The sequence below is a fragment of the Apaloderma vittatum genome, unplaced genomic scaffold (assembly GCF_000703405.1).
Source record: "Apaloderma vittatum isolate BGI_N311 unplaced genomic scaffold, ASM70340v1 scaffold10894, whole genome shotgun sequence".
NCBI classification, from domain to species: Eukaryota; Metazoa; Chordata; class Aves; order Trogoniformes; family Trogonidae; genus Apaloderma; species Apaloderma vittatum.
The window spans coordinates 32,373-59,830 of NW_009714370.1; the positions used below are offsets into that span (position 1 = coordinate 32,373).

The 27,458-nt window shown below is 35.9% G+C and overlaps 1 protein-coding gene across 1 annotated transcript in view; it reads left to right on the forward strand.

Moving 5' to 3' along the window:
- LOC104273407 (dystrophin-like) overlaps positions 1–27,458 on the forward strand; it is a gene marked incomplete at its 3' end in the record, with an annotated part of 54,815 nt that overhangs the window by 12,641 nt on the left and 14,716 nt on the right. Inside the window, exons 4-6 of the mRNA XM_009868742.1 lie at positions 2,196–2,316; positions 2,986–3,254; positions 20,717–20,863. Coding sequence (XP_009867044.1) covers positions 2,196–2,316; positions 2,986–3,254; positions 20,717–20,863 — 537 coding nt within the window. The remainder of the gene's footprint in view (positions 1–2,195; positions 2,317–2,985; positions 3,255–20,716; positions 20,864–27,458) is intronic.

Here is a 27,458-nt window from a genome sequence, read left to right on the forward strand (position 1 = left end):
ATCACAGATATTAATAAAAAATAAATTGCCTTGTGATGACAGATAAACTCTGTGAGAGGATCCCAGTCCTATTGATGTCCATGACCCAAAATGAGCATTTTGCAGTTTGCTAAAGAGTTTACTTGATTCACAATTACAAACTTTATAGTCAGTTCTGGACCACTTAATAAAAAGTTTATTTAAATATTTGTAGTAGAATAATGTAGTAATTTCCTTAAGTTTTCTTTCCTGAAGTGCATTAAGATTTTTTTTAACCTGTGAGTGCTCATATTATAAGCTGCAGGTGTGACTGACATGTTGGAGAGTAGCTTTGGGGAAAAGGACCTGGGAGTCCTAGGACAACAGACTGACCATGAGCCAACAATGTGCCCTTGTGGCCCAGGTGGCCAACGGCATCCTGGGGTGTGTTAGAAGAGTGTGGCCAGCAGGTTTGACGGAAGTCATCTTCTCCCTCTACTCTGCGCTGGCGAGGCCTCATCTGGAGTACTGTGCCCAGTTCTGGGCTCCCTGGTTCAAGGAGAAGCAACTTCTTGAGAGAGTCCAGCACAGAGCCACAGAGATGACTGGGGGACTGGAGCATCTACCATGTGAGGAAAGGCTGAGAGGGCTGGGTCTCTTTAGCTTGGAGAGGACGAGACTGAGGGGAGACCTCATCAATGCTTATAAATATCTAAAGGGTGGGTGTCAGGAGGATGGGGCCAGACTCTTCTCAGTGGTGTCCAGAAACAGGGCAAGGGGTAGCAGTGGCAAACTAGAAAACAGGGGCTTCAATCTAAACATAAGGAAATATTTCTCTGCTGTGGGGGTGACAGAGCACTGGAACAGGCTGCCCAGAGAGGTTGTGGAGTCTCCTTCTCTGGAGACGTTCAGAACCCACCTGGACGTGTTCCTGTGTCATCTGCTCTAAGTAATCCTGCTCTGGCGGGAGGATTGGACTAGATGTTCTTCAGAGGTCCCTTCTAATACCTAACATTCCATGATTCTCTCTGTGTGTGATTCTCATTATTAGTTCAGTTAGGTATTTCTTGTACAAAGCATTTCTTATCAAATATAATTCAAAGTGTAATGAACTTTTTAATATTGAATTTATAATCTTTCATTAGTTTGCATAGAAACGCAAATTTTGTTTAATATTTAATTTAACTGAATTAATGAATTTATTATGTTAGAAGCCTATATAATGCTTGTGTTATAAAAAGAATTTTCTGCTCCATGGAGTAAAATGTCTGTTTTCCATTCATGGCATAAGACTCTCCTTTTTGCAGTACTGTGTTGCGTTACACTGCACTATAATTATCTGCATATTTTACCTCTATGCTACTTGGAAACAGTATGCATTCAGTATTGTTTCATAAATAGAAAAGAAAATGGTGAAATGAAACAATGATAAGGAACATTTAGATAAATTCAGTACAACACGCAAAAGACCCAATGCAGCATGCAACCTGCAGGCCAGATTTCATCTACATTTTTATGTGGTGAACATGTGGATTCAGATTAAGGGAACCTTAAATTCTCTTTAACAAAAAAAAACCAACAAAGCAACAAACCCAAAATACAAAAAAAACCCCAACCAAATAAACATTCAACACCACCCCCCCCAAAAAAAAAACAACACCAAAAACCACAACAGAATGAGATATGTATACTTTCAGTAGTCTACCAAAACTGCAAATACCAAGCTTGAAAATCTTACTCCTGGTTATTTTACAAGCAGAGCATGGAAGAGAGATGGTAAAAGGAGCTGTTGCTAAAGGAAGAAAAATGCAAGTAGGGAAAAAAGAAGATGGGTGGCAAAAAAGCATGACAGGAAAGGAAGACCTGAAAGGGAGAAATACAGTTGATCTGAAAAGGAGCAGAATGTACCACTGAGCAATGTTAAGCATAAAGACACGGAAATTGACCCTTATATTAATCAGCAAAAGGTATCCCTCTCACAGTGAAAATTTGTTCAGCAGTCTTGGGTACTTTGCAGCCTGCTGGCAGTACCTTCGTTCCTTTGAATGAATACAATGTGATTTCAGGTTAAGTAAAACCTGATTATCGCTTTTAAGTTTGTGGGATTTTTGTAGCTCCTTGTAATGCATGCATGGAAGCTGTTGTTGGAAATTTTATTCTTAAATTGAAGAAAATAAGGGCTAGCACTTGGTATCTCATTATATATCCACTTACAATCATCTTGTTTCATTTCTCAGACTTTCAAGAGGGAGTTGAAAACAAAAGAACCTGTTATCAGGAGTGCACTTGAGACTGTGCGAATCTTCTTAGCAGAGCAGCCTGCGGAGGGACTGGAGAAGCTCTACCCAGAACCAAGAGGTAATTGAAGAAAGAGCAGGGTAATAACACATTGCTGGAAAGATCAGTGATGATCAGCCATGATTAAATAAATTCTGCCAGCCGCTGTGAAAGCATTCCTTTTACACTCCAAGCTGAATGTCAGTATTCAGAAACTAGGCTAAAAATATAGATGAAAGAAACTCTAAGCAGTCCTTCTGAATACTGTGGCACTAAATAGACATGCATATTTATAAGCAGATTTCCAAACTGCCTTTAAACCTTCAGGACCTATCTATAACTACAGGCCCATTTGATGTCTGAAAGCTGCAATTTAACCTAAAATTCAACTTGTAGTTGCAGTTCTACAGAAGCTCCTAAATCCACTCAATTGCAGCAAAAGGTTCACAGTGATTAATATTTATGCACAGCACTATTTTGCTGAATCAGGACACAGTTGATAAACTTTTAGCTACACCTCACATGTTTAAAATGCTTGTTTGTACTTAAATGCATATTTTGGTGATTTGTGTCGTGGCAAGATTTAAATTTGCTATGAGTTTTTCAAAAGAGAATACAGTAATAAAATAAATTTCACAGGTGTGTTTCGTTATGAATAGTTTCTTCCCGAGCTTTGAACTTACCCAGATGGTAATTATTTTTTTACTAAGACAGAATGTGTCTTAAAAGCTTCTTGACTTTCACATTTAGAGTTGTCACCTGAGGAAAGGGCCCACAATGTCAGTAAACTTCTCCAAAGGCAAGCAGATGAGGTCAGAACTGAGTGGGATAAGCTGAATCTACAGTCTGCTGATTGGCAAAAGAAGATAGATGATGCTCTTGAAAGACTGCAGGGTCTTCAAGAGGCAGTGGATGAACTGGACCTGAAACTACGCCAGGCTGAAGTCTTCAAGGGATCCTGGCAGCCAGTGGGGGATCTACTAATTGACTCTCTACAGGATCACTTAGAAAAAGTCAAGGTATGTGTCAGTATATCAGTATTTCTGAGTATAAAATAATTGGCTTATTCATTGTATGAATCCCCAAGTCAGGAATTGTCTTTTAAAATGAGAAATTTGTAGCTTTGTGTCATAGCAATTTGTGTTAGGTGAAAAACAAACAACAAAAAAAGACGTATAAAGATTTTTATAATTTCTGCTGCGATTACAATGGAATCAAATCAACACTGATAATGTACGTTGCTCACATGGGTACAAAGCACTATAGGAATGTATAAATATCCTCAGCACACTCACTGTTAACTCAGGAGATACAGTTAGCAGTGAAGAAAGCAAAATAGAGTAGGTAGGAGAATATCACAGTATCACAGTATGCTAGGGATTGGAAGGGACCTCAAAAGATAATCTAATCCAATAAAAGTATAGGCAATTAATTCTGCTCTTTATTGTAGCTTTTTAAGTATGACGAGAACATAATGGTGTCTATAATTGTATACAGCTTTTTTTTCATTTTCTCATGATGGTGATATTTGCTGTTTTATTTGATAACTAGGCCTCATAATGTAAGACAGTTTAAAAAAAAAATCAAACCCGAGAAAAGAGTCACTGTTTTCTATAACTCAATGCTTATGTGCTTTCAAGGTTTGTTTCATAAAATCACTGCTTATTGAGGAACTCATGAGGACTTGTCCTCTTTTGGCATGACTGCCATGGCCAGACTTTATAAATACTACAGGATTCCTTTAGCTGGAACACAATAGAGGCTGCTTCCGCTTTGATAAGAACAAAGTGCCTGTGTTCCACTCGCATGTATGGGAATCATCAGTCATTCTGAAAGAGATCTGAGCTGACTGTTATTTTCTCTAGTAGGACACTAGGATCTAAGAAAGAGGAAATAGAATAACTAATGCCAAGAAAAAATGCCTTTAAAAATCAAGTGTAGTTTATATTAAAAAAAAAACACCAAACAACTCTGTGAGTTTTAATTACACAAAAAGTTTAATGAGTGTCCTGTGCAAATATTATACAAGACAAATGAAGTACTTGTTAGCTGATGAACAATTAGCTGCAAATTTTGTTTATCTTCATTTAATTTCATAAATGAACAGAGAAGGTCTATTTAGAAATTCTCAGAAAGTGCCTCTGATTACAGTCATGGATTGTTCTGTGATTTTGAAGATATTCTGAATAGAAACACTGAATCCCTGATACTACTAGAAAACAAAGCAAGTTGCTTAATTCTAAAGCTATGACCATAACTATTGATGCCGAATCCTGTTTTGATTTAAGAAAAAAAAATATCCATCCTAGAGGACATAATAGTTGTAATAGCAGCTGTGACAAAATGGAAGTCTTACTGCTTATGACAATCCAGAGGTGCTGTCAACAGGTAGATGTCTGTTTATGCCTTCTGAAGTCTTAATATTAAGGTAAGACACAAAGCAAGAGTTCTTCTTCCAGGTTTAAAATTAGATGATACCACCTACCTCCTAATTTTTATTTCATTTGTACCCTATTTACTTAAATATTCATGAATATAGGCTTTTATAAGACCATACCATAACATCAGCTAAATGGTAAATGAAAAAAAAACCATACAGAATATATTCGTATCCTTATAACCTAAAAGTTTTAATTTCATATATGGCAATTATAGTCTGCTAGATGCTGCACACACATGGCAATATTGTGCTTTTGACACCTTCTAAGTGATTATAATTAGCTCAGGTAATGTAAGAACACAATAGACCAAAGGCTGAATAATATTAACTGTGTGAGTAGTAGTGCAATAATTGTTCTGAAATATGCTGTCTAGAATGTATTTATTGCTCTAACAAAATAGAATTTCAACTTTCATACTGAAGACAAGCACATGTACTCATTAGGCGATGAAAGCATGTTTGTGACAATAATGACAAAGAAAGCTGCAATTGCATCTATAATTTGAAAGCCTGTATGAAACTGTATGGGTTTATTTTTTGTAGGTTTTACCTCAGTTATTCATGTTTATGACATTCATATTTTTTCTTAAAGTGAAAGTTATTTTAGAAAAGCTATAAATCAAGGCAAATAATTTATGTAACCCTAAAAGAGAGCATATGAATTCTTTAAAAGTTTTCAAGTTTGCTTTTGCTGCATGTGAACTGGTTAGACTCTAGAAACTTTTATCTTGATCCTTCATATCCTTAGCATATCTACCTAAAGTGTACAAATATTTAAAATATACTCAAAACTCTAGCCTTAATTGCTAGATTTAATTTTTCAAAACCTAAAAAAGAGGACTTAATGTGACAGGAGCAATAAAACATGTTTTAAGTCCATTCTTTTGTTGAACATATTTTTTGGATAGTAAGATCACTTCTGATTTGCTTCCTGTCTTGATAAGTTTAGATGTGACCAGTTTTGGTCACATCAGTTTTGAGGCCAGTTCTGTTTAATATCTTTATCAATGATCTTGCCAAGGAGACTGAGACCACCCTCAGTAAGTGTGCAGAGGACACCAAGTTAGGTTGGAGAGTTGACCTACTTGAGGGTAGGAAGGCTCTTCAGAGGGACCTGGACAGGCTGGATTGATGTACTGAGGCTAATTGTGTGAGCTTTAACAAGGACCTATGTGTCCTGCACTTGGGTCATAACAACCCCAGGCAACCCTCCATGCTTGGGGAAGAGTGGCTGGAAAGTTGCCTGGTGGAAAAGAACCTGGGGGTGTTGATGGACAGCCGGCTGAACATGAGCCAGCAGTGTGCCCAGGTGGCCAAGAAGGCCAACACTGTGGCCCACAGGAGCAGGGAAGGGATCATGCTCCTGTACTTAGCACTGGTGAGGCTGCATCTTGAAGACTGTGTTCAGTTTTGAGCCACTCACTAAAATAAGGACATTGAGGTGCTGGAGCAGGTCTGGAGAAGAGCAATGAAGCTGGTGAAGCGTCTTGAGAGGAGAGGCTGAGGGAACTGGGATTGTTGGGCGTGGAGAAAAGGATGCTGAGGGGAGACCTTATTGCTCTCTACCTGAAAGGAGATTGTAGCAAGATGGGCAGTCAATCTCTTTCTTCTCCCCAGTAATAAGTGATAGGACAAGAGGAAATGGCCTCAAGTTGGATATTAGGAGAAATTTCTTCACTGAAAGAACTGTGATACATTGGAACAGACTGCCCAGGGAAGTGGTGGAGTCCCCATCCCCAGAGGTATTTAAAAATATGTTGATCTGGTCCTTAGGGATATGGCTTACTGGTGGACCTGGCATTGCTAGGTTAACAGTTGGACTTGATTTTAAAGGTCTTTTCCAACCTAAATGATTCTGTGAGTCTGTGATTTTAAGTGTATTCAAAAAGGCTGCAAGAATCCTTTTAAATTCTTTTGTCACAGGCTATTTACAATTTTAATACAATTTCTACTAATTATTTTCTACAAAATTGAGGGAAAACAAGGCAATGAGAAATTCACAAGTACTGCATAAGTAACGTGTTTTTCTGACACAACAGGCCTGAATTATACGGTGTTAATTTTAAACTTTCTGTGGCATAAATGACTTGTAGCCAATTATATGTCAGTGACAGGTGTTCACTGGAAAGCATCAACCTGAAACTTCTTCTTAATTTATAAACTGTGCAGAGTTCGCAGTTATGCATAGATCAGAAATTAATTGATTTACTGCAAAATGACTTTCTATGTGCAGCCAGGCCTTTTGTCCCTAGTCGTCTTCTCTGATTAAAAGTAAGGTAACCCCTTAAGATAATTAGCTAAATTTCACTTGCATTTGTATGTGGCAGCAGAAAAAGGAGTAGAGATTTTGCAAGGGTAAATACTATATTATTAAAAACACTAGTAGTAAATCAGCATTGGCAGTCACCAGACAATGAATGAGCATTTCGGTGAAAGCTCATTTAAAGAAAAAACCTCACAAAACCAACAAGCCACAAACGAAAAACAAAGAAAAAAACTTATATATTCTTCTGTACTACGTTTTGTTCAGCTACTGCTGTGCTGAAAAGAGGTGTTTCAGAAAAGTGAACTCTTACAGTGCTACCATGAGGAACTGTTCTGGCAGCTGCCTTCAGTGGAGATTCTGAGAGCAAAGCAAATTGTTGAATTTCCAATTTGTATTCTCGTTCATAGAAAAAAAATTGAATCCAAAATTATTTCAAATACTTAGGTAATTAATATTTTTCTACCCTTCCTGAAGAAAGAATTACTTCTGTAAGGAATTAGATGGGGTCACATACAGGAAAATTAATAACCCTTAGATATAAGACATCAGTTCACATGCATCCCCTCCAAGCAATGGAGGTGTACACTGGGCATGACGAGATCAGTTTTAAATACATTCATAGAACCTATGCAAAAAATAATTACCGAGAGGTTATATTGTATAACCAGAATTTCTACTAGCTAGATATCAAAAGCAATGCTAGATCCATGTTAAAGTAAATAGTGATCGCAATTTGCTTATGCATTAAATTAAGCTAGCAGAGCTTGTGCAGTCCAGTCTGTGAAGCAAATAATATTACACATGCAGCCACTTTTGTGGTCTTTTTTATTCCCCTTTTTTACTGATAGACTCTATGTTCCTTAAAAAAAAAAAAAACAAACCACCAACAAAAAACAATATTTATTTTTCATATGGAGATCTGAATTTATATTAACAGCAAATTACTGATGCTTGGAAGTAAATTAACTTGCCTGGTGCTCTGAACAAACTTCCTTTTGGTCCACTTCTGTAATTCTTTCACATCGCTTAGATATCTTCCTGCAGTATTGCAAGCCCAACCCCTTTTTTGCTTAAAAATTTCTACCACGTGTAATTCTTTTTTTTATTTCATGTGCAACATTGTCTGATTTCATTGCTGTTACAGAAATCTGAGAAGAAAATAAGCAGAGTTTGCACCAGGCAAGCCTACAAAAGTGGGTGCCTCTAAAGTTGTTTCAACAGCTTCAGTACTCATAGACTAGGATTTTACAAGTGTAGACTATGTACTCATAGACTAGGAATTTACAAGTGTTATTCCCCAACAGAACTATACTCTCTATTATGCTTAGGTTTAAAACCAGAAAAAATACTTAAGCATTCCATATACAGAATTTTAGATTATGAATTAAGATTCAATTAGATATTTTTAAGTTGTTTGTACGGTTAAAAGATTATGGCATCCATTGGTTGACAGCTGAATAGGAGACTATTTGCCTGTACTGTAGGAGATGGAAGTAGTAGTGTTTTCTTCAGACTACAGCTGAAGTAATTACTGTTACAAATGCTTCTCAAGTTTACCGTTTCATACATATGTCATTCTGTGATAGAATCGTGCAATAATTATTCATGATGTCTCCTTAGACTACTTCAAAATGCACATACATTTTTTTCAGTTTAATTTGAAGCCAGCTGTCACCACCAAAGTCTGTAATCAGTCTGAATTAAATTGCCCTATTTAATTTGGTAAATCTCCTAAGTTCTGCACTGGACTCTTGTGATTCCTCCTAATTCATTTGATTTACCAGCTTTCCAAAACCCAAAAGAATCATCCCTGAGAAAATTAGAGGTGATGTCTATAAGCAGCTTTGGAATGTGTGAAGTACTGGGACAGTCAAGTTGTTCTATGTAGCTATACTATAAAAGGAGACGATTTAATGGCATTCTAGAGAATGGTATTTTACTTGAAGGTTTTAAAGATAAATACAATCAATAAAAATAGAATTTACAAAATTCCAGAAACTCTTCAGTAGAGTGTATCAGAACATGATAAACTTTATTTTAAAACAAACCAAAATCCTATTTAAATTCACTGCAACACTTTGACTTGCTAGATATGTCCTTATCGTATATATAAGATTTTTGTGACTATAATACATTGTGAAGTTTGCTGTCATGAAAGAAATATTTGAAGTTTGTTGAATTTGTTAATGGGTCAATTTTCAGGATGATGTAAAACATCAAAGACACTTCTAGTAACTAAATTACCTAATTGGTTGTACAGCCTGGTATACTGGTTTTAGCCTTTTTTATATATAGTTTTAAACAACAGAGAATTTAGAAAGGTTGTTTGGTTGTCACTATTGGAGGCAAATTTAATTTTCTAAGGTTTGTTTTAAATATGAAATTTAGTTAAGAATCATGGACTGCTTCATCTCGTAGTTGTAGCAGCTGAAGTTAGTTCCGCTATGCTTCTTAGCTTGAAGGTGATGGAAGTTACTCAGTTGTGTCTTGTGGTCTCTTAATCTCATTTTAACAGCTTATGAATCAATTTATTTTCTCACATAAAAGAGAAATACGTTCACAAGTGGTTATATAATATGTAATATTCAGATATTTGCAACTAGTACAAATTTAATCTGTCTCATCTGCCTTACGTTGTTGCTATGTAATCATCCACATAAGACTGGAAATTTGTTATGTAATAACTATAGCAATAGTCCATATTTAAACTCATTTTAAATACCTGAAGCAAACCATCATTACTTCTGCTACTCCTTTTGCAATAAGCTATACATTTCTGATCTCATATTTAGATGCTACCACTGTAATTATAGTGAATGTTTATGGAGACTAGTTTCCATAGTGATTTTTGTTTATATAAAGCTACCTATTGTAAAGGAGAGTGCAGAATCCTTTTTTATGTATTAATAATAAGAAAATGATGAGCAGGCAGAGAAGTGAAATCAGAGAGTAGTGTTTAAAAATTAATACTGGCCTTGACCATGCAGTTTATTGGGAAACGGTAGCATAACTGAGATACAGAATCATTAATGTTGTTCTGCCAACAAAGATCAACAAAAAGAGACTATTTTTTAATTAATTTCTTTGGGAATCACAGCAGCTAGTGTGAGAAACAGCCTCTCGTAGAGCATTTTGTGAAAAGACCGGCACCCAGGAAAGAGCTGTACCAGATTTCATTGGATGTGCAGTAGATTCACTGGATTTGTAGTAGAACAGATTAACTATTTTCTCTTTGATTAAGGACCTTTGGGCTAAATAAAGCTGTTAACTTTTCCCTGACACTAAGTACATAAAAATTCCTGAACTCTAAAGTAAAAAAGGTGACCAGTAAAAAGTGGAAGACTTCTCTATCTGCAGCCCAGTTCGGTAGAACATGCTGTTATTAGATCAGCAGATTTCATTTAGAACCAAATTTTTTCTTATATGATGTCACCCTGCTGATTTCAGTGGGAGCTCAACATGCACATCTGCAGGCAGAATTTGGCTTTTTAAGTATTGATAATCTCTGATCTCGCTGCTAGCCTGCTGGGAGAGCTGACTAATACACGTATAAAGGCTTGTCTGTCGCTTTGTGCTTCTGAAGTTCAGAACTGAGGTCAGACCAGAACATTTTTAAGAGATTGTTCTTTATCAATTTATCAGAAACAAGAATAGGACTAGAGCTTTTAGAATAAGAATTAAACATTAATGTTTAAATACCTAAGTGGCAGGGCTGTTGCAAGGGACTCCAGCATTTAACATATTTTTTTGTTTTAAGTTTGCCATACAAACAGAGCTCATATAGACATTAGTCTGATGAACAAGTATTACCATTCCTGGATATGACATGAAATCAAAGATTCTGTTGAACTGTTTTGATTCTGTGCAAAAGTCTTCTTTCTCTAGTAACCTGAAAATATAACTATTTATCCAAGGTGGGGAAAGAAAAATTAAGTGTAAGTAGTATTTTTTCCATAGGACCACCTTATTTGGGCTTTCCTGAGTGTGGCTCAAGGAGGTGGGTGGTAAAAGGGAGAAAAAGTATATCCAAGGAGTATTTATAACAGAAATGTGATCTGCTATATATTGTCTGCTATTGAAATGTTTCTATGTAAAGCAAAATGTTGTACCAGAAGTGAATATATAACCAGAGACATGTATGTTCAGTAAAACACAAGAGGAGGGAAGAGAGAGAAGGACTGCTAGCAATGAATTTTCATGTTGTCTAATTTCTGTCAGGAGGCAGTATTTTCCATTAAGAGAAATCTGCCATTATTATGTTTTTACTGAAATCTTCTCTTAAAACATTGACAACTCTTCTGTTCTTGGGAGTGTATTTTGGTGTTGTAACAATCAAGTGTGCAGATTATATAATGATAATGTTACTATGAGATGGGGAAATCAATGAGCAAAATAAATTTATCAAGCTCATGTGCTGGTACATAGTAATTAGAGGGACTGATGAAGTAGGGCGTGCAATGAATGTTAGACTGCCTGGGATGTTTATCAGCCACCCATCATGCTATATACCTTTTTTTAAAGCCTAGTAGAATTTTATTTCTTTTTTTTCTTTGTCCAAGGTTAACCCATAATAAAACCTTATAATTGCTATTTAAACTTTTATAGTGCTTCTCATGTTCCAGATAATATGGGTTAATCTCCTCAGCTTCTTTCCGAGTCTTCAGCAAAAGCAGTGTTATCCCCAATTTACAAACAGGGCAACTGAATCACTGAAACTACTTTTCCAGACAGCAATGCCACTCAAATTATTTTTATTCTCATTAACTTTTACCTGCAAAATGTTTTATTTTGGTTGGGTGCAATTATCCAGAGGATTAAGAATGGCAATTTTCATCAACTTCAGCGGGAGCCACGGCCGCTCGTTTCCCAGAGCCGCAGGCCCCTCTCCCTGCTCACGATGTAGCAGGGCACTCCGGCACCCAGAGGGGATTCAGCCTCAATGCCTGGGAAAGTGGATGCTGCTCCTGATGCAGTTTCCCAGCTCGTCTCCAGTGCTGCTATTAAAAAAACCAGACCTATTTCATGTTTTAAGTTTAACTGTCTCCTTTTCAGCACTTTATTTTAGTATTCTTTCTTGCAAAAATAGCTTAAGAAGTAAATTGTTCTTGCCTGTGTTCCACTGGAACTTACTGTTAGATCATAAGAAGTCTAAGAATTTCCACCTCAAGATTTTGACTTCAGGTTTCACTCACACTCACTCCCCATACAGTTGCGATGAAAAGGTGAAGGCGGGAATTACAATGTTAATTCAAGGGGTGTAAAACATAGCTTTTAGCAAAATTCTTGAGCAGTTCATCTGACCTGCATTCTTCTGGAGGTTGGAGACTACATGGACTCTATAAGGTCCCTTTGGCCTTAAGCTCTATGAAAAGCTTTGGATCCCTTGCCGGAAGTAGTAATTATCAACTTTACGAGGATAAAGTTTATGAAATATTTACATGGTAAATTTAAAGATATGTTAGCATATTGTAGGTAAACATGATTTTTCATTTTGGGAAGAGGAGAAAATATTTATTTTAAAATTCAGGTAAAGATCTGTATCTGCTTTTGGTTAGAATAAACGGGAGTGTTTTCTGAAGCTTCTTGTTGGAATTGTTTTAATGTTGATAGAGTGTCAGAATACTTTTTGTGTCTGTACAGTGTCTAAGCTAAACTCTTGTATGGCCATGCAAAGAATCCATATTCTTCCTCCTAGGCTACAGGGTCTGCCCACTGATGTCTGGAACCTTTGGGTATTTTGTAATATCATGATACGGGTGTTGCAGTCTTTCTGGTTTAAACTGCTTTCTTTTTTTTTTTGTCCATGAAATATTACATTTGCCTTTAAAGTACCATGCTGCTCTACAACACAATAGAGAATTACTTTGTAGTAACTATTTTCTGAAGGCAAAGAGAACTCCTGTGAGCCTCTATTAACTGAATGAGATTTTGGTAAGGAACATGAGTTATTCAACCTTTTGCATTTATATATATATCTTGATTGCTAAATTGGTGTCTTAGCTGCAAAGTAACTGAGTAACTGACTTTAGATTATGTGGAAGCATTGGTGCTGAACTTTTTACAAACACTTTAGCAGTGGTGAGGTCTGCCATGTCATGGTAATAGTTGTTCTAATAGAGTGAATTACAAGCTAAATTTGCTCATTTACTTTCCCTCTCCATGGAGGAGAATACAATTTCAGAACAAATAGTGAGGCGGTAGCATAGGTTGTATCTGTTCAGGGAACATAAAACTGAGTATCAGCTCTTGATTTTAAAAAATAAATAAATGTAGAATCTGCAGTAACAAAGTATATGTGTTTCAGGCTATGTACATCTATTTATTAATGTTCTCTTTTTTAAATTAGACATCCTAATAATTAAATATTTTTTCTAGATACCACATTGCTAGAAATAATGACTTTTCACTTAAAAATTCACAAAAGAAAATTAATACCTGACATTAGTTCATTTTTCACTTTTTTTCTACTCAAATTTTAATATCCTTATTTTTAAAGAATTACTGAGTTTTTCTTCCAAACTGTAGGAAACAAAGTTTTTTAAAAAATAATGTTTTATCAGATCCAGAACTATAGAATTCAGAATGAGCTAGGACTTAAAGGGCATTTGATTTTCTTTCACACCTCATGTCTCCTGTTTGAACTATTTTTATCCCAGAGGAGGATTTATATTCTATTCTGGTTCATTCTAGCTTGGTCATTTCTGAGTTTATAAAAATATATAGGATGGAAAATCAAATCAGCTAAAATCCATTTTGTTTCAACACCGCTTGTCCCCAGGAGCACTAGAATCAAATAAAAATACAGTATGAGTTTAAAAGGAAGCTAAGTGTAGCATATTGAGCTAGCAGCTGACAATCCTAGGTTTCAATGAAATTTGAATCAGAATACACCAAACCCATCAGAGAAGAAACAGACTTATTTTGAACGAAAAATATGGAGAAATGCTCTGGGCCGTGAATACTTTTCTGGACGCTAAAGAAGCTGAGGTAGTATATAAGAACATATGACTTTGTGTATGCATTCTAGTAGTTTCCTTTTATCACTGTGGTCAATGCTAAGCAACAAAAATTTATTGCTCTTGATACAGCTGCATAATTGCTATTTGTTCTGACAAGGCACTGAGGTTTTCTATTCTGGACTAAATCTAAACATATAAGGTAAGTGTTGGGATCAATAGCAATAAACACAGTAAAAAAGAGTAAAAAGCAATTTTGATGACCCACTGACATTTTACATTAGCAAACAATAAATAAAAGCCAGCCTGTATTTTAATTTTTCTCTGTGCATAAGGAGTAAGTACTGTTCTGAACATACACTTGTTTGTTCTTCAGGGTGTATTTTCCAAGTGGCATAGCGAGATGTAGTCACACTATTCCTTTAACTTAAGTGGGCCAGAAGTTACAATCACTTGATCTAATCTTGGCTGGATTCCTGAATCCAGTGTTTGACTTGTTAGCAAGCTGTTGCACATGTGGTTGAGGAAGAGAGGGGTTAAGAAATGGAAGGTGTGCACTGTAGAGTCAACATTCCTTTCTGAATTGTCAGTTATGACTTTTGTCCTGGAAACTCCCTGAAGCTAGAAGAATGTATAATATCTCTATTGTTATTGAAATAAACTTGATTCCTATTTATTTACTCTTCCACTCAAATGATTCATGAATTTCCTTTCAGATTTTATGTAATTGACTTATGGAACCTAAAAAAAAAACAAAACAACAACCCAAAACCTTTTCATGGCACTGACAAAGATTCACCTTTTGGTGAATCTTTAAACAAATAAATAAATAAACTAGATTTTTATTATTATTGTTTCTTTTCTGAACATTGGACAGCTGCCCAAGTGCTCTTCTATGTGCTAGGAATCACTAAATCATAGAATCATTAAGGCTGGAAAAGACCTCTAAGATCATCAAGTCTAACCATCAACCCAACACCACCATGACCACTAAACTATATTGTGAAATGCCACGTCTACATATTTTTTGAACACCTCCAGGGAAGGCAATTTGATCACTTTTCTGGGCACATTGTTCCAATGCCTCACCAGGCAAGAAGAAAGGAAGGAAGGAAGGAAGGAAGAAACCCACCAGTATGGCATGAGAGGGAAGCACATATGTGGACTGGAGGAAATCTTAAAAATCCTAGTCCTATTGAAACAAATCATAAAATTTTCATTAATAGAGTTGGTATTCTGGAAAGAAGTAAGGCTTATGTGATGGCTTTTACTACCTTTCAACAGGGTATCCGAAGAGCAAATTTAATGAAAAATATACAGGAAAAGACTCAAAAATAATTTTGAGGGGGATTAGCCTGCATATTTGTCATGGATTAGAGATAATATTCTAGAATATGTAAGAAACCCATATTCAGACAGTAGCCTAAAATCCTTTTTGATTTTAAATTCTAGCTCTAGATAGAATTTAAATAGCATGGAGACGCTGCACAGGGAGGTGAAAAAAAATCCATACCATCAAAACGGACTCTTATAAGACCTGGGAGGTGAATTGGCTAAAGAAAAGAATAAAGCAAGCTATTTGAAGCAAAAATACATAGAACTAATTGTCCTGATGGAGAGAGCCAAATCACCAGAAGCAGATGATTATTCAGTCAAGTGTTCTAATGGAAGTATAAAGCAGCTGTAACTATTAACAGTATTTTCTTGTTTAAAAATAGTTTATAATGAGGTATGTAAGTCGGCAAATGTGGTGATAGTTTCTAAATAATGCATCTGTAGATCTACAGACCAGGAAATCTGGGGAAGAACATACTTAGAAGAGACAACAATGCAGCTTTTGTAAAAGTAGATGTGCCTTACATCTCCTAGTATGCTTTGAAGGAGACATGATCATATCAATAGGAGGTATAGGCCATCTGGTGTTCCATAAGGATTTTAAGATCTACCAGCAAAGAAACTAAGTTCCTGTGGGATAACAGAGGAGGTCTTCATATGGATAAATCACCAATCAGCTGGTGGTTTCCTGTAAAAGATGGAAAACAAAAGGCAGAAGTCAGTATACCCAATGAGGGAGATGACTTTTTTGGTGCTCCAGAAGGTCGAGTCTGTCCAGCACACACATAAATGAGCTGGAGAGGCAAATTAATAATGCAGTGGCACATCTTGTTGATGATGCAAACTTATTCAAAGTACTTAAGAAGAGGACAGATTGCAAGCATCTATAGAAAAACCTCACAGTACTGACTGGCAGGAAACTGATTGCAGATGAAATCAAGTGCTGATAAATCTCAAGCAAAGCATGTGGAAAAAGCTATCCCAACTTCACATGCACAGTAATGAGCTCTCTTTTAGCCCTTTTAAACGTTCCTTTAGCACTCATGAAAGAGATCTTGGAATCATAAGAGACAGTCCTCTGAAAATACCACATCAATACTCAGCACTGTACAGAAAGCCAAATGAAGTGCTACTAGGAATTACTGAAAAAAAGCAGAAAATAGTGTGATGCCATACTTTTGTACCCATATCTTTTATGTTGTAGGCACTGTTTTGGATCCCCAATCTAAAAAAGATTAGGTAAAAGGGATACAATACAGAATAAATGGAGTAGGAGTGGGGTTTGTCTTGTGTAGTTTCACATCTGCCGGGTACCTCTCTGCCTATGACCTACTTGCCTGGGCTCCCAACATAGTCAATGAAAATCTCCTCATTTCAGTTGTTGCAATTAAGAATCCGATTCATGCTGTCCTGTAGTAAAACCTTACATTATGTTCAATTCCTGGGTTTGATTAGCTATTGAATATAAAGGTACCATATGGCGACCTGCTCAGGTGTAAATACATTATAGATATCTACATCTAGTTTGTTATATCTCAGTCTTTGTATCTTAAACATGCAAGAAGGAAAAAATATGATGGAGGGTTCATAGAATATGTGGTGGCACTAAGAAAGTCCATTAAGAATGACTGATCACTGTCTCTCATGAGCTAAGAATTAAGGATAGCCTCAAGTGGGTCTCAAATGATAGGTTTAACAAAAGCAAAAAAGAGGTGGTTCTTCAATCTAAATATTGAGCTTGCCATACGGTACTTTGGATGGTAAAAGCCTTTGTTAATTCAAAAATAAAGTAGATAGTTTCATGGAAGACAAGTCCATCAAGATTTGATTGACATAGGTACACAGCTCCCGGCTTTAAAATCTCTGAGGCTCAAACTGCTGAGCTGGAAGAGAGCAGCAGGGAGCAGTGGCTGCTGCTTTTCCTTACCTTCTCTCCTAAGCAATTGTGTTGGGTACTATCAAACACGAGGTTGGCAAGATGAGCATTTCATCTGACTGATTATGGCCACTGTATGTTCCACATTTAATATTTGGCTGGTGAGGGTGTCTCTGATAAGTGTCTTCTAGAGCTCTTGCTAATTTTCCAAAGCATTTTAAAGTATTTTCTTACAGAACTGTACGGGTCATTTAAAATCCAATCTACCACCTGCAGTATCACATACCATTGAAATTCTTTCTTGCGTAAGGATGATTATAATGAAGATAATCTGAGGCTGTTTCTCCTATCGCTGTTCACACTGAGAAGTAATTTACGTCCCAAGCAATTTGATTGGTTCAAATAGATCTCCTTGTGGTAGTAGTATGCTAGTCACCATGTATATTTGTTTTTAAATTACCAGAAATGTAGTTCCCTAAATTTTCCTGCTATAAACCTGTGATATATATATATAAAATATCTTTTATGCAGAAGGAAAAAAAAATAGAAAAATGAAGCAGTCTTATGCTATACAAACTGATTATTGAAAATATAAATGTTTCTGTTAAACATTTCAATCATACTTACGAAAATCACAGTCCTGTAGAAATTCTGCAGTTCTGCTTCTACATATGACAACTATTGTAGAAGTTATAGAAATTATTACAGTTTATTAAACTTATTTGAACACTTCACTTACTCTAAAATGAAAACCTAGCTCTAGACTCATGAATGTTGCCAGGTGGGCTTGTTGTCTGTGATAAACTGTTGCTTAAGACAGCCTTATAGCCACGGAGCTTTTTAATCATAGAGTGTGGTATGCCAAATCTTTCTATGAATAAATTTTTCTTTTCTGTTTACCGTTTTTAGCTTACTGGTGTTAGTTAGATAGCTGTGTATTGACTAGCATTCTGGTTTTGTTATTCTTGCTGCTTATGTTTTGATTTGACTAATAAAAATGCTAGTAAAAATTCAGACTTAGTAGTAATGGAATACAGAATATTGAATTTAAAGATGGTGAAAAAGCTCTTATATTTTGTGCATTGGGAGATTAGGAAAAATTGGTATCATTTCAGCAGAAAAACAAGTTATAAAGACAGGCGGAAGATAAGTTTTATTTTTGACTTCCATACGTATTTCTTTGATTTGTTTTCTTTTCTTATGACTTGCTTCTGTGCCTTAGCCTTTCTACTCTGTAAGATAATTTAGAGTCAAAAACCATTTTGACTAATTATGAAGGATCTTCTATTTCACCTTAATTTAGGTATAATGATTAACCTAATAATTTATGCCAATTTTAAAGTGAGACAGTACTTTCAAGTCAACATTACAGAGCTAAACAATTGGTCTGAAACCACTCAGATGCTTAAGTATATGTTTAAAAACAAGTTGCTTCTTAGCTTAGGCCTGTGTGCTTTGCCTAAGCAGTGGAGTTTTCAATTAAAGCCTGATTTTACTGCCATACAAATTAATAGAAAATTAATTTGTTTTAATACAGAAACTGCATTAAAGTGCATTGTAATGTGGACACTGATCTTTGTATCCATTCCTCTGCATTTATTCTGTCAGTGTTTTATATATATATTAACTATGTATTTTTAATTTTTCTTATATTTTTATACTGTATTTTGTATAATAATATATAAAATATACACACATTCATACTTATCTACAACATCGGCATAGTAAGGGATTGAGAGGTGTTCTCTCAACTTGGAAACCAAGCAACACTGGAGGAACTGGGTTGACCATCCCAAGTATAAGCCACAGAGTCACGGCTGAGGACCTTAGGCCACTGAAACTAATAGATCATCGAAAAAAGCAGTAAAATAGCTATTTGCCAGAGAAGTATTAACACAATGGTATGTGTGTATATATATATATTCAGCTTTTGAGATTTTTACAAGTACGAATGTCTATTTTTAAAGCATGCTGTTTGTTCTCTGAACAGAGTTACTAAATAAAGTGATCACAGTAAGCACATGTATAACTCTCTGGGATAAAATCAAACACAGGAACTCTTTTCCTTTGCTTTGTGTTGCAGATCTTGTTCTACACTACACTGTAAGTCAGTATTGTCTCCAGTAGTGTCTGTGTGTCCCAGGGGTAGAAAACTGGTGAAACGGAGAAGACAACTGTTACATCACGAACCTGATGTACGGTTCTTCTCTCACATCATGGCACTTGTATTGTTCTCTGTGCTTTCCTTTACAAAATCATTGTGTATTTTGTAGATTTATCATTAGTGATTCACTGTACTTGAGTCCCACTTAAGTCACTCTAACCTCTTATGTTGTAATTTAACATAATTAGTGGAAGTCTGGATTTGAAAGACTTCTGAGGAAAAAAAATCAATTATATTTGCTTTTAGTGCAGTGTTTGGCATTCTAATGTCTATGAAAGTCTTCATACTATTTACTCTTAAGGCTTTCTAATATACTGGATGGGCTTTTTTGGACCTTTTTTGCATCACATGTCGACGAAGTTATTATTAGGAAATAATTTCAGGTTATTTGATGATCTAAGCTGAGATGCAGACCACATGTGGTCTGTTTTAAAAGTGCTGAAATGAGCTAGAGAGCAAGACTATTATAGCAAGTAAATTATCCTGCCTTTGTGTGCAGACATCATATGCAATAAAAGTCCTTCTGAAAATGAAAGAAATTGTCCCTTAGAAATGCTTCATTGTTATGTTTTGACATATTGTATCACATTAAAGATTCATAAATGTCTCTTTAGAAAAGATAGATACGGAAGACTGGAGGATCTGCAAAGACATTCCTCTTTTTGACAGAGTCACAGTGCCCTGAATTTATCTGAATTTACTCAGTTACATCGTGGAAGCATCATCATCAGGTTGTTGCTTTTAAAATCGGGAAACTTGTAACTAGAAGCTTCTGGTTTTTACATACATTGCTGAAGTCACTAGCTACGCTGCTCTTACACATAGTTTCAAAGGTTATCCTACAAGATATCTTGTTTTATTTTTTCTGAAACATGAGTCAGATAGGCCAGCCTGGGATTCGTAGCAAAAAGATTTTTTTGTTTGGTGTCTTTTTACACTTCCCATTGCTAACCTCTTATTTGTAACACACGAGATACTCAGCATAAGATCATGGCTTAAGTGAGGTCTGTAATCATTTTATCATCGCTTCTCTTTTTTCATTTGTTGTATTTGGGAACAACAGTCTTCCTCTTTTTATGGGATGAACAGCATCATCTCTCCTGTCCACCGCGAGGAACATGTGCTGCAGACACGTAAAGGATGAGGCAGCAGAGAAGCCTGGTCTGCAGTGCACATCAGTGGCTGTGCTGGTTAGGGATTTGGCTTAACTGGACAAAAACTGCTATGAACATCCCAACTTTATATCACCTTCTGCAGTGCTGGGTCTAACTCTTTGAGATCTAACGTCCACATGAAGTTGTATAAAAACTGATAACTGTACCTGGCGAGTACACTCCTTCCTTTCAGCTTGATGTGGCATGCCTCTACAGTACTGATCAACTGGCAGTGGAGCCAGTAGTTTTTGAAGTAAGTGCTTATCTTTATTTATATTTAATTCACACAGGTTTATCGAGCAGAACTTGTACCCCTTAAAGAAAAGGTGCATCAGGTCAATGAACTCGCTCGACGGTTCACTCTGCCTGACATTCAACTCTCCCAGTACAACCTCAGCTGTGTGGAAGACCTGAACACAAGGTGGAAGGTGCTACAGGTACATTTCCCATGACTTTTTCTCTTTATGCTGCATTTAAGTAAATACTTTGTATTTCTGTGTGCTTGTTTTTTCAGTAAAAAAGCAGAAAGATTTTTCAAAGTGAAAGGTATGAAAAAGCCAAACAAATCTAAGAGAAAGACTGAGATAAATGTTTTGTTGCTATCACTCGTGAAAGGATTAGTCAGGAGACCTACTTGACATTGTAGACTGTTTAAAAATACGTAGGGTAAATCACATGCTCATACACATTTCAAAGATAACATGCACATTTTCCACAGGACACAGGAAGCATTGTGAACAATTCACTTTTCATTGGAAATTGTTGTCTCAATTTGCTTTTGGAAAACAAAGCTTTTCGTCTTCCATGAAGATAGATACTTGGTGACAGTATGTCAGAGTGAGAAGCTAGAGCTGATTAAACAGATAGTAAACTGGAATATTATGGTTTACTGACTTTTTTTGTATTTACCTAAATGCCATCTGGAAGATGGGGAGCAAAGTGAAAATGCTTCAGTACATTTTTAAACACATCCTTAGGGGAAAAGGCCCAAGTAACTTTGAAGGATTCTCATGTACAAGAGGCCAATTCGTGAACCCTGGAAAGAAAAGCACACTTGTTACTATAATTTTTCTACTTAAAAAGGAACATATTGAGAGGCAGAGCTCATTTTTTTTAGAACAGAACAGCACAGAGTAGCATAGCTTGGTTGGAAGGGATGTACAACAGTCATCTAATCTTTCTGTTCTGCATAGGAAGTCTGCTGGACATTGACTCTTGCACCTGAGCAGCACTTTTTAGAGTATTGTGTATTGTTCTGTGTTAGGGTTAGGCTTACCTATGTATGACCTGCACTCCAGCTTATAGAAAAAAATGAAATATTGGCCACGCAATAGTTTGATGCAAAACTATTCTACTTTCAAGATAAGTTCCTATTGTTTGTTTCTGGTTTTCAGTTTGACTGTTAAGATTCTTATTTCATACTGTTGGGTTTTTTGTTAGTTGGGCTTTTTTAACTAACTGCCTTTCTTATACTAGTGTCACATAAAATATCTCCTTAATAATTAAGTTCTTTCATAATTTTTTCTATTGATTTCAAGTTTTATGTATTTTCATGTGCCTTTCTTTTATGCTACCCATATATTATCTTTGGCTTTTATTGATTCCTTTTTTCCAGAAGTGTTCTTTCTGTGTTCCTACTCTTCTCTGCCTTTTCCCATCTTAGGTCTCTTACTTCTATGATTATTCTTTTGTTTGTTTCTTAGTTTACTTGTAACTTTTTTCCCCTCAAAGGTTGGATCTCTCTCTCTCCTTGTTGTATTGGGGAAAATATTTCTTAGCCATGTATCCCAGTTCTTAGAAAATATCATTGCAAGAAAATCATAAAACAGTGGCTTCTGTGCTATCACTCACCAGAAAGATATTCATTCTTTGCTATGTGTGGGAAAAGTACGTAAGGACATCGGGTTTATCAGAGCTGAAATACAGTGATTTCTAGTGTTATGAGAAAGTTGCAGAGCATTGTGTAGAGGATGAAATGGTGTCTTGTTTGTTGCTTTATTAACACTGGGATTTATTAACACTGGGATTTCAAAAGATCAGAGGAGGAAATGTATCAATTTAAGCCAAATCTGACAGAAATTTAATACTATATTCATTTTACAAACATAAGAATAAGGCAGACCATATTCAGTTATTTGCAGTTGTACAGTGAAATAACTAGTGACTAGTATCAAATTGCAGCAGAATCTTTTCAGAAATTCATTTATATTTCTGTGAGAACAGGTTTGCCATTAACATACCTTTTTTATTCAGTTTTGGTCAATGTGCAGTGAATAATATTGAAAAAAAAATGTATGGAAAGGAAGGTTAGCTATAACTGAGTATTAAGGAGATAGAATTTAAAACGTAAAATCACAGATATTTCATAATAGAGATGAAAAGAAAACCCATGCTGGCTTTGAAGTGTTGTGCGGAAGTATATTTCATTAATGAGAGCTTGTGCACTCTGTCACTGAAAACTGTATCATCATTTGTGGAGTTTAAGCAATGCGAATGTAATCAGCTTCATGCCTTTGAAAGAGCAGTTTTGAGGAAAATATGCGATTTATTTTTCCATTTTTCTTAAACATAAAAGGCGATGAAATCTCTCCAGGGAGCTATTTGTTATGAATTTCACAAGGAGCTCTCATGTTTAGATCCTGTGTGCTTCAAACAATATGTGTAATGAGATCATCCTGGGGAAAAACATGTCTTGCAAACTCTTGCTTACTTCCAGTCAACATTTGAGGAGCCAGGGAGACGAGATTGGTGCAAGTTATATGTGCTTCACTTCGGTCAGAAGTCTGGTTGGTGTAATGCTAGTCAGAAGGCATGTAAAAGAAATTCCAAATATCCCATGGACAATGTAGCCTTGAGTTATCAAGAAAGATTTTTTTTATTTGGTTCAAATTGTGTCTACTTTTATTTAAAGTAGTACCGCTAGTAAGCTGAAAATGCCTTTCATCGGAAAAATGAATCATTTCAGAGATTTTGTCATGGTATTTACCTTCCAGTGCTTTCGGTTTAGCCACTTGTAATGAACTGTGATAGTATGTGAGTGGGAGTCTCTGTCCATAATAGTGGTCTCAGTTAGTAAACTAGTTAGTTAGTTAGTGGTCCTTAGTTTGTAAAACTAAGCAAGCACATAAAATGGCTAGAGCTAAAACATCCCATACTCTGCATATATATACATATATATATATATGCACAGATATTTATACACATTTATATTTATGGTTGAACTTGATGATCTTAAATGTCGGTTCTAACCTAAATGATTCTATGATTTCAGTATATAAGAGTGACTGTAAAGAAGCATTAGCTGTCATTTCAGTATCGTTCCTAACTCCTCAGCTCATCTTGCACCAGCAGGAAAGATTCCCCAGCACGTGGGAATCTGAAAATCGATATGGCGCAGAGGTACGCTGCCTCTTCCTAAAGGGTCCAGCCACAAGTGTTACTCTGTTCCTTCAAACAGCGCTATCTGCTTGCAGGAGCTGCTGAAGAAACAGCAGGCTCTTAATACCACTGCAGGCAGTTTATCCACAGTTGTATCATAGTTTATTTGTATTCTGCTGAGGACAAGCTCTTTACTGAGCTGTGTAATGCAGCTGTAATAGGTATCAGTGTGATGAATTATTTCAAAAAATTACATCTCTTGGGTGCTTCACAAATGTGAGCTGTTTCTTTCAATCTGTGGCAAGAAATATGAATGAATGAATCTTACCAACTGTGTTTGTGGAGGAACTAACATCAAGAATATAAAGGCCAAAAAGGAACCCCCTTTTTTTTTCCTGAAATTGGCATTAAATTGTGACTATGCTCATAGTCTTGCTGGCCTCCATATCTAAATGTCCCACCAAATACTAATGATATTTTTCAAATGTTTGTTCAGATCCAGTGAATCTCAAAAGCTGAGTCATGGGCATTCTGGGCAGCTCACAACTCACTTCTGATAGGAGGTGGGCACCAGGGCCAATAAGTTCCTTCAAAATGTAAGCTGAAATCAGCACTGACATCAGTAGTTTTTGGGTTTGGGGCTTCTGTCAATTTTATTTCACCTTCTGTCATCCATGTCTTCTCCTAGAAAAAAAGTGCTCAGAAAAGAAGTGAAAAACCCGTCAAAAATGCACATGTAAAAGAAATGGTGTTTTTTTCACATCTCTCACAGTTGAATAGAAACAAGTTTACCAGATACTGAGGCCCTTTTTTTCATTATTTCTATGAAATATGCATAGCGTCGTAGTGATTTCACCAAGAGTACTTCAGGTAATTAAGATTTGAATATAATTAAAGATATTCTCATCTATCGTTTTTTCCTAAAGTAAAAGAAAAACCTCTTCTGGTTATTTACCATTCAGTTGTCCAACTCTTACTGCATAGAAATCCCTTACAGAAAGCTGTAGTCATATAATTAAATAGAAAATCTGCCTTAATGTTCTGTATATCTTACTTTACGAGAAGAATTATTTATTCTGTGTTAAAAAGTGAGTGTAAAGTGGAGATGTGTCTAAAGTGGATAGAATGGTGGATGATCAACAGTAGCATGAAAGATGTTTCTTCCTTTACAGAAAATAGTATGCCATGTATATATGAATGTGCTGTATAAAAAGTAGTTAGATGTTTAAATTTGAGCATTACTACATTTCTATTACCTTAGCAGTTTCTCTTTCCATTGTATCATTTCAGTAATTTTAATAATTAATTTGTTTGCTTTCCCCCTTTTTTAAGCTATGTTTTGACTTACGTCATTGGTAAGTAGCTGACAAAAGAGGAGAAAACTTTTCTAAATATATGGAGCCAAAATTCTAGCTCAACTATAATTACGTTAATTAAGGCATTACTAAATCACAGTTCTCTTCAACCTTCAAATGTGAATTTTTTTTAGTAGTTGCAGATTTCATCTTCCCAGCAGAGGGAGATTTTGGTCCTTTTTGGAAGTTGAGTTTTCTGATCACATTCTTTAGTTAAAATGTCATGTTGTATGTTCTGTGAGAAGTGGAACTTCTGCCAAAAACTACAGTTTTCATGAGTCTTTAATGATCTCTTATTTATTTAATTGGCTATGCCAGTTGGCTGCCGAAGTCATATACCCATGTATTTTTCTTCATTTCTGTTAGCTTGAGTCTCAGTTTTACTCAATATTTGTCTGCAAAAAAATGCATATAGATTCCTTTTACAGTCCCTCTTTCTTTAGAGATCCTACTTACTTATTTCTGCAAGCTAGTGGAAGAAGGCCAGCTATATGGATTCAATTCTTCTAATGAAGTGTGGGTCAAAAACTGGAAAGATTCCTTCCTAAATCAGGAGGACATCTTCATTGTTCTTTGTGGCATGTTTAGGGCAGTCAGTGATAGAATGTATTTAAATATAAATTATTATCATCAAGAGTGATGACAGCAGGAAAACTAATAAAACCAAGTTAAAGCTATGATGTTCTGTATAATGAATTTCAGTTTGTTGGAACTGTAGATGCTTTGATCATGTTTTATTATAGAAGATACCTTCATTTTAGAGTTTAGTTATCCTTTTTCACCTTCCTTTACTTTGGAATTCTGTCCTCTGTGAAGATTTGATTTGAAGAACCATGCAGAACAGCAATTTACCCTACTTGATCTGTTTGATGGATAAATGATAGGAAGGGAATGGGCATATTAGTTGATATATGTTAGTCTTGTTTCCTTATAGAATGAGACTTATGCAATCTACTTCCAACTGTCAGTATTATAGATTGTGTTTGGCAGCATACATCCATATGAGTCACATCAGACTATATTTAGGATACTGGGGAAAACAGAGGTTATGATACTGTTGAAAACTGGAAACACAACATCCACTGTTGGTTTTTAATCAAGCAGTTTTAGCTAAATTATTCGGTTTATAGCTCTTTGACTTATTTTCTAGCCACCATTGAAACTGTGTTGAAGATGGAATTTTTCATATTTTCTAATGTTCATGATTTGTAATTCCTTAGTACCTCAAAAAATTAATTTAAATTATTTCTGTAAAAGTCCCTTGGACAAGGAAAGTTGAAGTTACATTTGGAGAATTAAAGCTCTGAGTTTCAGCCCTAAAAACACAGGTGGACTATGAAAGTTAAGAGTTTTTACCTGGGTTGCTAAAACTGAGCACAGAGAGCTGCTGTATTTTCTCTTGTCCAGATCGAGAGGATATGGCTTGCTTTTTTCAGCACCTTTTTGGGTGTGTTACCTGATTCCAATCAGTTGTGTCCAGGCTGTTCATTATGAAAATTAGGAGATTTTTTAAGATAAGAATGTTTGAAGGTGAAAAGCTGATAAGTGTACAAAATTAGCAGCAGGCAGAATAGTAAAAGCAAACAAGGACAAAGCAAAAATGAACCTTGCAATTACAAGTCGGTCTCCGATCCTGACTTGTACATCACAGGTCCTTTTCCTTGCTGAAATGTTATCACTGTCAGAGCTTGTAACTCGTAGGTTCGATTTTAAAATGCGATAGAATAGGACAGAATTGCATTGGGTTAGGTAGGATAGGCTACTTCGTCAGATCTCTGCTGATACCAGGAGGATGATGATTCTTAGCAATTTCTGTTTCTGCTCCGTATCCTGGAGGGGATATATTCTGCTGACACAGATCATCTGTCCATTCATGCCCGCTTGGGTTGAAGCGAGGTTAAGGCAGATGTACTGAGTTTGCTTTGAATGTGGAACACGTTTGTCGCAGATAGAGCAATCACGGAATTTAAGAGCTGTCCTGTAAAGGCTCTCTCTAATGTGATTTTCAGAGGCTTGTAACTCAATTGAAACTTTAGTGAATATCCTTGGAAGCAATATAAAACCTCTTGGATTCCAAGTAACAGTGCCAAGGTATTGTTAAAGGTTATTAGAGGGAGAGAATGTAAAACTAGCAAAAAAACATTCCTCTTTCTCCCCGTTTTTTGTGAATTGTTCTTCTGAAATGCTGCAATTTTTTTTTAGAAAAACCTTGTAGAGAAATAATATGCAAATTTCCAGTAAAAAAGGTTAATGTTACCCAATTTTATCTCTTTGTTGAGTCATTTTGTCTTTCCGACGT